We start from the raw sequence: 11,552 nt of genomic DNA, 5'->3' as shown, positions 1-11,552 counted from the left end.
AATCTACCCTCTGTCAGTATGAAGCCATTCCCCCTTGCCCTTCTCCCTACATGCCCGTGTAAATAGACTCTCTCCTTCTTTCTTGTAGGCTCCCTTCAGGTATTAAAAGCCTATTAATGGCTTATTTGAAATGACACAAGAGCACTGAGCAGAGAGAATGCTTCTCCATGACACTTGTAATGCTAACTCAGTATGAGCTTCCCATAATAGCAATTATAGACATAAAGCCTATTAGATCATCTTTAAAAGCCACTCCTTATCTGAGGGGAGTTTACAGCTTCTGGTAGTAGTACAGGTAGCCAGCATGAAAGAGACCATTTAAGTTTCCAGCTGACTTAGTGGCTTAAAGGGCTGAGTTTAACAAGGCCAGTGCTATTTTTTTGCATGTACTCACTTCTCTTGGTACCCTCAGCAGTTCAGCTGTGTCCCCAGAGAGCTTTGCCAAGAGGCAGCCCTGGTGCTTCAGTGCACAGGGTGGGCTGCAGCCACAGACACTTTAGAGGGCAGGCAGCTGCATCACTGGGGAGTCGGGCAACCGCAGACTACAACAGTTTGATAAAATCACCATCATTAGTAAACTGTCACGAACCAGCCTCTTCACAAGAAGTCTGTTTACGTGATTTCAATTAAATTCCAACTTTTTAATCAAAAGTTTTAAGCATGTGTGTATCTGTACTTTGTTACTGCTTTTTTTCTGTCATTAATTAATTTGATAAAAAATGCTTTAGGAAGCTTAATATTAAAGCCATAATATCGCTGACAGAATTAAGTAGTTGTTCACAAAGATCCACATACTCTGAACTTTGTTAAGAATGTTTATTATTTTCAAAGTTTAATAACCTTAGTTTTAATTGCAAAGAAAAATCAAAGTATAAGACCGGCAACAGCAGTCAGGAATAGATCAAAATTCCACCTTCATTAATGCCACACCAAGTATTGGTGTCACCAATTGCCACACCACACATTTTCCACTCAGATCTGAAATTTCTGGGGGAGGGGGCGGTCACCACTATTTTCCATTTCACAGACAAAACCAAGGTAGAGACAGCGCAAGGCTGTAACTTGCTCACTATTATTGGCTAAACCACTACCAGAAGTACAATCCCCATTACTCAGCCCACAAGTCCAGATGCTGGAAATTCCCCTCTCCTTTCCTGTCCGTCAAAGGGCGGCAGCCAGTAATGACCGTGCCCGCTGTGCTCTTCCCTCCCTGCCATACCTTACCTCTTGCAGGTCCCAGAGAATGGGGCCAGAGCAGCCTGCCTTCAGCCAGCCCACAGCTCCGTGTCCTCACGCAGCAAATGGTGTTTACCACAGGCGAGGAGACCCCCGAGTACGTCAAAAACCTACACGGCTTTATTTCGGACTGAGAGAAACCGAGGACGAACGTCTACAGAATAAGAAAGGAAATAGACGGCCAAACGTCGCCCTCGGGGCCCTCCAGACCTCCCTCCAAGCGGAGCCCAGAGGGAACAAGTCCCTGTCCGCACCCTGCACCGTACCGGAGCCCCCCAGAGCCGCCCAGCCTCCGGGGAGAGCTCCCGAGCGCGCACAGCCGGCCCAGCCCCTGCACACTGCGCTGGCAGCGACCAGGACAAGTGAAAGCTATTCAGTATCCCCCCCATAGCGAAGAAGCTCCCGGCACTGCGGGAGCGGCAGCCCGGGACGGCCCCAGCCCGGCCCCCCGGGACCCGCTCCCTCCGACCGACTTCCGCGTCGGGAACCCGTCTGCGCATGTGCGAGCGGCACCGGCATCCCCCCACCCCACCGGCCGTCCCTGGCTGTACCACTGTGTACCCGACGTATGGGTAGAGGCAAACGAGGGTAGCGGTTCCAGGTAGCTCTGCGGGCCTCAGCCCCGCCTGAGGCTCCTCATTGAGAAACCTGTTCTCTTCTCCAGACTACGGGTGCCCTCCAAACTCGCTTCTCTCCCAGCTCCCGCACGCGATCTACCCCAACTTCCCCCGGGGATGTGCTGTGGTACATGCCGCTCCCAGCTGATTCGGTAGCTTGACGAAACCATTGCACTCAGGACGGGGGGAGCCACGGTGCAGGAGGGGGGAACGCATTGTTGCGCGAGGGGCCGAACGGCGCTCCGGGGAGGGCGGGCGCGCGCCGCTGCGGCACCGGAGCGGTCACCGGCACCGGCGGGCGGGCGGCGCCGCCGCACGGAGCTGCGCGTTCCCGTGGCGCCCCGTCTCCGCTCCCCTGCCCGCCCCACCGGCAGGGCGCGGCCGGGCCCCCCCGCGCCCTCCCCTCCGCCGCCTCCCCAGTGGTGCCGCCCGGCTCCAGCTGACCGGCCTGGAATCCCGGCCGGGAGCCGCGCGCCCCCCGCCCGCCGCCGCCCCGCGCCCCGGCCCCACCATGGGAGACGCCGGCAGCGAGCGCAGCAAGGCGCCCAGCCTGCCCCCGCGCTGCCCCTGCGGCTTCTGGGGGTGAGCCGGGCCCGGGGCTGGGCTGGGGCGGAGAGGGACGGAGGGGGGCGGGCGGCCAGGCGAAGGGCGAGGCGGCGGGGGGCCGCGGCCGGGCGGGGGTGGGGGGGGGGGACGGGCCAGGTCGTAACCCCGGCCTCGGGCCTGTCGCGGGGGTCGAGCCCGCAGCTCGGCGCGGGGAGGGGGCGGCCCCTGGCCCCTGCCGGGCGGGCCACGGGGGTTCCCCCCCCCTCGGAAGAGGGATGTCGCCCTGCCTGTGGGTGCCGCGTCCCGGGGGGCGCCTGGGCCGCGGTGTCGGCGGCGGCTCTTGGCTTAGAGGCAGCGGGTGTCCCGGGGGGAGGTGGCTGCGCTGCCCCCGGGCGCGGGGGGGAGGGGGTGCCGAGGCCGCCCGCGGCCCCCCCGCTGCCCGGACACTGCGGCCTTCCCGGCAGCCCGGCGGGGGAGGCCCGACCGCTTCCCCAGGCACGCAGGTTTCCTGGAGAGGCCGCCCCTCCTCTGGGGCTGCGGGCTGCGCTCGGGGGCCTGCCTTTAGCTCCTCAAAGGCGCAGATGAGTAATGCGGGCCCCTGGGTGCCCTGCTGGGTGTCCCTGACACATCCCTGCCCTGTGCCCGGGACCGGGGAGCTGTTGCTACAATTCACGCAGGGCAGCATAACTAATGAGGGAAAAAGGCTAAGGACAAAAACATACTTCTTTCTCCACCTTATGAAAGCGAAGTGGTTCATAATAGATAAGGCCCTTGTTAGCTGTTTGCTGATACCCTTTTAGGAAGAAGGAAGTAGGGGTCATTCCTGGTTGCCAAAGGCGAAAAAAAAGAGTAAACCTGTTCCTTCCTAAACTACCACCTCTAGGGTCGTGTCTGTTGAAGATATTTCCGTTACTGTTTTTTTTTTTTTAAATCAGATGTGCCATGGGAGATGGTATTCTGGCAGGTACACATTGTCATAAAGTGCCTTTAGTGCCTATCGCAGCAACATTAGTCCCTAATGTTCTTATTTATGGAAAATTCAAGGAATATGTGACTAAATAGACTTTTGAGGGCCCACCTGAGATTTACACTTGTCTGTGATTGTACCTTCTTGGGATTTATGTCATGCAATTTAAGGTACTCAGGGGAAGTGGAGGCTGAGAGAAAAGAGATGCAATAAGAGTGATTTAGTGATGTCACTGTACATTTGGTTGGTTTATTGAAGTGGCAGGATTTTAAATGAAATTCTATTTTTGAGTTATGACAGAAGCCTGAATTGCAACAAATGCCATGGCCCTGTTGGGAGTGATCTTGCAAGACAGATTATAAACACATAGTAAATTATTTTGTTTATTTTTGTTTTGTTAGGTTCCCATACTTGGGTCTGATATTTTTTATAAAGTAATGGAGAACGAGTTTTTGCTATCTCTAATGCAGTGCCCTGACTTCTGTAACATGATACTTATGGGAGAATTGTAGAAAGTTGAAAGTGAACTTTTTCTTTGGGCTCAACTTCTTGGCTAGTTCAGCATGTTTAGATAATGAGAAGAAATCTGGTGCTTTGTGTTCAAGGATCTTCTTAGTGGTTACAGGAGGCTCTCAAGAAAACCGATTGCTTCTAAAACTGATTTTTTTTTTTAATATGCTTGCCTTGGACAAGTAGATATCAAGTGATATTTTTTTGCCCTCCCCTTTTTTTTCCCCCTTCAGAGTGCCATCCATGCAGTGGTGTTTTTGTATGATAATTTTGAAAGACAGCACTGTGGAACAAAACCCTCACTTTTTCCACCAATACAGTGAATGGATTAGCCTGCTTTTCAGTCTCTTTTAAGTGTTTGCCAGGTGCATTTTAATACACAGTGGCAAAATACATATCTATTTTTCCACTTTAAAAAAATTGTGCTGTCAGTTTCCCAAGTTGATTGCTGTACTTCTCAGTCCTGAAAAAGCTTAAGTGTCTACATGACCTTATTTACCTAGGCCTTGCTAGTGCTTGAACGGATTGTCTGGTAAATCAGTGCAGATGTGCCTTTCTATTGGAGTTGCATTGTCAGGAGTTCTTAAGGGGTTACAGTTTTATGCCAGCTTTCTGAAGTAAGTTGTGATAGCAAAAGGACTTATGTTCATCTGAAGTTGAAATTCTGCCTCTCCAGATGTCAGCTAGGGTTATGACCAGCAACATGTCTAAAGACAGCATCTTATCTGTGACTTTCATGTCATCTTAATGTCTGTCAAGTCACGTTTTGGAACAACAGGGCCAGGACATTTAAAGCTATGAAAACTTGTAATTTAAAGCAGTAGTTTCCATTAAATTTGTAAATGAAGTGATGCAGAGGAAGAGTTTTGCTCGTGTTTCCTGGTCCCTGTCTGTGCAATGGTTGAGAACCCTTTCACAGTTCTTCTTGAGTGAGCCCAAGCCGCATAGGCAGCAGGGCAATTCTGTGTCTGGGGGGGTCAAACAATAAGGTCTAGATTTTACCAGGTATAAAAGATGATTTTTTTTTTTTTTATTTTTAAATTGATTTTATGCAGTGCTTAGCCAGGACTGTTCATAGTAAGATGCATGCTTTCTGCAGTAAGCCACAATGACAGGAAACATTAAGGAGAAGACTGAAAGAAGTATTAAAATTGAAGTAAGCTGTGGGTTACTGTGCTAAAGCTTGCCCATTGGTTGAACAGGGAAAGCAGCTCCAGAGACACATGCTGATAGTGGTGGCATGCAAAGAGATTACAGGAGCAGACTAGTATGTACTACTGAATTGAAGTTGGAGGGGTTCTTCTTTTAAAAGACTTGGGTTTGTATTAGAAATTCAGATCCTCTAGGTTTCAAGAATCTCTAGAGACTGGAAAACTACTAAACTCTTGATGTTTCAAGATCTAAGAGACTGAAAAATGAACAGCTGAAAGAAGAGACTTTTGAGTGAGGCTGTTAAGAACTTCTGAAACATCTGCTTAAGGCCAACAGCTAATGTTTGCTTACCTTTTGTTGAAGATCATGGAATCCACCCTTAAATCTGCAGAGTTCCCATTCTTTTTAGAATCTCCAGCCTGTCATTTCTGCTCAAGTAAAGTTTAATGGGGTATTGAGATGATCTTTATATTTTACAAAATCATTTCAGTTACCCAGATAATCTCAACTGGGAAACTTCATCAGTACTCATGTTATTCATGAAAAATTCACACAACTTAGTGTTTGGAAATATTTTGCTCCCCTTTCTCCCTATTTTTATATCTTCAACTTCAGTCATTAGAAATTATCTCACTATTTATTGGAATAGTCTTAGTGTAGAAAGTTTGGAAAGGGCTCAGTATGCTAGTTTTTATTTTAGATTACTTCATCTAAAATATTCTGTGCTTAACTTCTGATTCTTATTACCTGGAAAAATTCTTTTTTGTTTTTCTGGTTAACAGACCAGAGAATCATAGAATCGTGTAATGTTTATTTTTTCTTAGACTACTGGATTTCAGAAACCTTTCCTTTATGGTGTATATGAACTTAAGGTTCATACATGAACATATTACTGGATATATTATATTCCAGTTAAGCCTTTTTGCTTATTAAAGACGAGGCTGATTCTTTAATGACCTACGTGTTGGCAATTTCCCTTTGGCTTTTTAAGGACTCCATGAAGGTTTCACATGTGAGTGAAGCCGTCAGAGGGCTGGGGATACTACTGTTAAAGGGTTATATGCACAGAGGGGACTTGTAAGCTGCTGGTAGCATATACTGTGAAAGGAGTATGTCAGAGAGGGTAATACTTTTACAATTGTGTTTGTACTGTAGTGACTGCTGCTTATCTTTCTTATTGTCCAGACTGATACCATACCACTGCATTTAGTGCCTAACCAGAAAAGAAAGAAATATGTTAATAGACATAAAACAAATGAATTCCATTTTTGAAATGGTGGCAGCCAGCAGGAAGTTGATTGAAAACACAGTATGATTAGTTTCATCTCATCTTAGTTCTGGCAACTATAAGATACTGTAGTCAGCTAAAACTGATAGCAATATTATTTGAGTAGATGCCAGCAGGGGTTTTGCAGGATGTTACCATTTGCTCTGCCTTTCTCTGGCACTTTGTGCATCATATGTGATGAGACACTGTGCCCCAAGCATTCTGTGCAGGCCCAATTCAGAGTTTATTTCCGAGTCTGGATTTTCCAGTCACTTGTGTATCATCAGGTCCTTGCCATGCCAATCTGGCTCTTTTCTCAATTTTGTTTGCTAAAATTAAACATTTAATCAAATGGTGACTCATTTAACATAAGCATGATGAGTTTTTAAGTGTATATCACCAAAGCTTGCTTTTAGCTTCTAAACAAACAATGGTTATATATATGCCATTTAGAAGTCTCTTTTCTGACTAGTCTTTTCTTTTTTTGGTGATTACAGTTGTTCATTCCATAGGAACTCTCAATGTTCCTTTTTAATAAACAGTGCCTTTTTAATAAACACTGCCTAATCTCATAGGCAGTGTAGATCATGGTGAATGCCTAATGCCTCCCTAAACCTAATTTTCCTTTCATCATTGTTGCAACCTCCTCTAGATGTTCCTAAATGAGGCTTGAGTAAACTGTTGAAATATGGACTGTTCCCTCTGAGAATTTGTTTTCACTGGGCTTGTATCATGCAGTTCCTTAGCCAGGCTTTCACTGGCTGGCGCTTTGGATCAGATGCCGGAGTAAGCAGTGAATTTGCTGGTTTATGTGAGACAGTGTACTCTATTTTGCTCTTAGGTTAGGACTAAAAATACTTGAATATTGTATTTTTTTAATATTATGCATGAATGTATTTAATACTCTGTCAGATCCTTGGGTAAAAGAACTTGAAGCAGCTTATATTTAAAACCAGCATTAACTGCTGTAATACTACATCTACTGATGTGTTGCGCAAATAGCAGTGACAAGCTATATAACTGAAAAACAGTCTGATGAGAAATTGATTTATTTATGACTTTCCTACAAAGTGCTGAGTATGATAAGGGGTATTGGAGAGACACTGAAATCATTTGCTAATTTTAGATGATACTGAGAATTATAAGATAGAGAAGCTTCTGTCTGAGGAGAGAGTAGTGGTAAGGAATTGAGCTTTGTCATGTTCCCTGTTTGAATACAAATATGCAGGATAAAGAATGATAAATTGTGATCTCCCTCAGTCATACTACAACTAGAAGGACATCTCAAATAAAGTCAGAAGATAGAAATTTTTTCCACTTTTTTGTGCAGTGAGCACTTGCCTCTTGCAACTGCAGTTGCAAGGTACCACGTTTCTGCTGAGTTTTCCATTTGCTGTGGAAGCTTACCTTGTGAAATGAGGGTTACTGGCACTTGAAGTAAAAGCAGATGAACTGGATTTAATACTTTAACTGTAATAAGCTCTTTTCTAGGAATGTGAAAACAATGCTTTCTTTTGCAGTACTTAATCGAATAGACAAAACAGAAAGGAGATTTTGTTATTTAATGAAAACCAGCTGTTCTGGATCAGACCAAAGATACATCCAGCCCTGTTTCTGATCTGGATGATCAGTGATGCTGAGGGAATAAGCATAAGGACAGAGCAAACATGCAGTGATGCTTATCTTGGTATACCTCCTTTGCTTCTGGCAGTCTGACATAAGGTTGTCCTCTGTTTTATAGATTTATAGCTTAGTAAGTCTTACCTATTTTTCAATAAATTTGCATAATGAGTTGGTGAGGCCATATGTACTCTTGACCCTTACAATGTCCTGCAGGAAGATGCTCCATAATTTAACGATTCTCTCTATGGGGAAAAAAAGTAATTGATTTTGTTTCCTTTAAACTTGGTGTGTGATAATTCTAAGGAGTGAATAAATTCAAACAGCTGGTGTATGAGGGCGTTTTATTTAAGAAGATCCCAAAATAAGCTTGCTTGATTAAAAATGTCTGTTAACTTAGTGGAGCCAGAATTTGAGGAAAAAGCCCTCTTGCTTAAACCATGAATTTATTCAAAATCTGTATATAAAATGTTTTATAAATATTTTCTAATTTTAAATGGGTGCTGTGTTAATTATAGACAGGTGTATCCAGCACCTTTTAATCTAATTGTAACTTCCTCATCAGTCAGAAAGAAATTCACTGTCGTAGCTGCTGTTCTTACAAGTGGAACAAACAAGGAAGAAGTAGATTGTCCTCCTTTTAGAAGCTTGGAGGAGTTAAAAGTTACTCTGTCTAGGTCACCTTCCAGGTTTCTGTCTTCCTGTGTGACAGTACCTTCTTTGTGTCTTCTGTAAACTGTGATTAGTCAAAGGTATTACTGTTTGGGCAGTGCTGACAATTACTCCACAGTTAGTGCTATGAAATATCTGTCTTAATGCTAATTGGTAAAATGTTCAAATGTTGTATGGTACCCCAGATGTGTTTTGTATAATGCTTCATTTTGATGGAGATGCTTTGGGTTCTCAAAACTTTATAATGGTAAGCCCAGTCAGTTAGAGAGTTATAATATAGGTATCAGTTTTGGGGAAACACTGCTGCTGATTTTAATTCCATAAATTTCAAACAATTTACTACTTCTGTGGAAATTTTATGTTAATATTGTTGCTGCATGTTGGACAGCTGTTGAAGTTTCAAATTGGTGGAAGCCTCATGACTCAGTATTCCTTTTAAGGTGTTGAAATCAGTGATGCAAAATATTAACTAGAGAGAATGATCCTTGATTGATGTATTTATTGGCCATGTCCGGTTTTGACTTGAATGTTTTCACTAACATGCTATATGCCATTAGTGGATTTTAATTTCTTTTTAAATTAGAAGTTACTGCATATAAATAGACACTGCCTTTCTTTAGAGCCAGTTGGTAAAAATTATGAATGTGATATACTTTCTCAGCCAATTACTGCTTATGTTCTTTGAAGTTAAAAATATAATTGTGTTCATGTGTCTCCTCAAATATGCAACCTTGACTGATATAATTAACATTGTACTTGAGAAGTTAAGACAAATGTCTTGTGAGTGTTGGTGGACAGTATTTGATCTTGATTGTGTTGAAACCCATACTTGGATTAAGATAAACTTCAGTTTAGGCTGGTAAATTACATTGATACTTTCTCCCTTTTTTTTCCTCCTTTTTAACTGAAGTGTCAGAAATATTTCCTGTTTTGTATAGGCAGGGCTCCCTAGGATGGAGTCCCTTCTCTGCTTTTGGAAGAAGAATTGAAAATCTGCTAGTAGCTGCAGCATGAATCAACTTCTCTTAGCGATAGATCTGTGAAGAAACTTAGGTCAGAGTAGCTGCAGATATTAAAATGGTATCTCCTCAGGACACTGAGAAGGCCACATAACAAAATATTGTTGAGGACACCATATGCAGTGAATAATAAATGGTTCTGAAAAATGAAACCTTTGTGTGAATGACCGCAATGGTTTCAGGCTGTGGAGATGACATTAATGTACAGAAGTACTGGGTTGGTATTTTTAGGTTCTGCAAAAGTGCCCAATCATTATCTTCTAATTTAAGATTTTGATGTAAAGCTATTTTTGTAATAGAGGTGGATCTTTTGTTTGAAGTGGTGGAAAGTTTATATGCTTAATGAGTGTAGGAGTTAAACTTGTATTTTTTTAACACTTTTTTTAAATCTTGAAAGTCAAACAGTGTATTGTAATGCATAGCTCCATGAACTCTAAGTTATTCCTTACCTGTAGTCACAAAAACATAGTAGTTGAAGAGTTGCAGTATTCCATGAATTGGAGAAGGAAGATGTTTGCAGTTGTGTGTTCAGTTTCTGTTTCTAGCATCTGACTATAGCATTGTGGTAAGTGCAGTACTTGCCTGTACAGAGAGATTGTATTAGAAAATTGTTGATGGATTTTTACACTTAATTTGTAATCTGGCATCTTCCCTGTAGCAGAGAATGCTGCTCCATGTTATTTATGAAAGACTTTTAGGTATCCTGTTCGGTTCCATCTGTTTTATCTGGCCACCATATGCATGCTATGAACTTGAACAACAGAAGTCAATGCAAGGAAGATAAATTTCAGTTTCTAAATATTGTAGTATTTTTATTAGTGTTTTAAGGGAATTTGTTTCTAGTATTACTTTCATCAGTGTTTTGTCCTTTAATAAATGTACTTTGGCTAGTGTTGGATTTCCAGTGTTTGTGTGGTGTAAATTAGAGACTAACTGGAAGTAATGAAAAATTTTGAATGGAGATAAAAACTGGTTTTCCAAAAATAATTTTAATAAGCAGTCAGACAAACAGATAAAAAGAGTTCGGTTGATGATTACCGTCTTTAGTTTTTGTCTCTTTAGATTATATAGTGTCTAATGTTGGGTGAGGTGTTTATTTGAAGGCCTGTCCTAGTAATGTATATATTTAACTTCTGCTTGGTTGAATGTACTATTTAAGTTGAAAGTCCTATTTAAATCCTAAGCATATAAGGAAGGGGGAAGAGAAAGGAGCACAACACTAGATTTCAAGCAGTGTTTAAAAGAACAAAAAGCAGGCTGGTTTCATGATAACCACCTAATTGTGCCCTTGGAAAAGTAGAATCCAAAGTCATGTCCTCATTGACTTAATTGCTAAAACACAACCGTCCTTCACAATATGACTGTTACTGACATCAACTCTGTCGCCATAACTGCAGCATTTTTATCTCTAATTATATATTTAGAGGTGTCTCAGAGGAAGTTGCATATATAAAGTAGGCAAAATGCTGTCATTTAGTGAGAGTCCCTCAGTATTGGAAATTGTATTGTCCTCTAACTGTTGATTAGATGCTATTTTGGTCCAAAATAATGTCAATATTAAGGAGCCTGGCTTTTTGATAAATCAGTTAACTGTCTTTGAAACTTTTCTTTAACAAGTATCCACTATTACTCGGTGAAATGCATTTTTTAGCTGAAGCAAGAAGAGTTTTAGGTTGCGTACTGCTGACACCAGTGTGCAGGACAAGGTGTTGGTGATGCTTGTTCATTGCTTAATGCCCTAATGTTACCTTTTCCTTAGTAATCTCCTCCAGTGAACTAATGGACAGAAGTGGTTTCCAAAATTGTCCGGGTGTTAACAAATGCTTACTTATTCATGGTTTCAAATATTCCCCTGAATTGTTAACTTGTTCATCGATTTAAAATCTATTAATTTCTATTTGAAGAATAAACTTTTGACTGTGTACTTCTGTGAAGGAATTAAAGCA

At 42.8% G+C, this 11,552-nt stretch overlaps 1 protein-coding gene across 2 annotated transcripts in view; it reads left to right on the top strand.

Moving 5' to 3' along the window:
- Positions 1-2,260: 2,260 nt before the first annotated feature.
- The window catches only part of ZFAND3 (zinc finger AN1-type containing 3), a 135,455-nt gene continuing 126,163 nt past the window's right edge, over positions 2,261-11,552 (top strand). Inside the window, exon 1 of one of the 2 annotated variants that reach the window (XM_069009836.1) lies at positions 2,261-2,435. In XM_069009836.1, coding sequence (XP_068865937.1) covers positions 2,365-2,435 — 71 coding nt within the window. In that variant the 5' untranslated portion in view covers positions 2,261-2,364. The remainder of the gene's footprint in view (positions 2,436-11,552) is intronic. The other variant, XM_069009835.1, reaches the window with a different exon arrangement.

This window comes from Aphelocoma coerulescens, chromosome 3 (genome assembly GCF_041296385.1).
Source record: "Aphelocoma coerulescens isolate FSJ_1873_10779 chromosome 3, UR_Acoe_1.0, whole genome shotgun sequence".
In the NCBI taxonomy this organism is placed as follows: Eukaryota; Metazoa; Chordata; class Aves; order Passeriformes; family Corvidae; genus Aphelocoma; species Aphelocoma coerulescens.
This window is presented reverse-complemented; position numbering and strand designations above follow the sequence as displayed.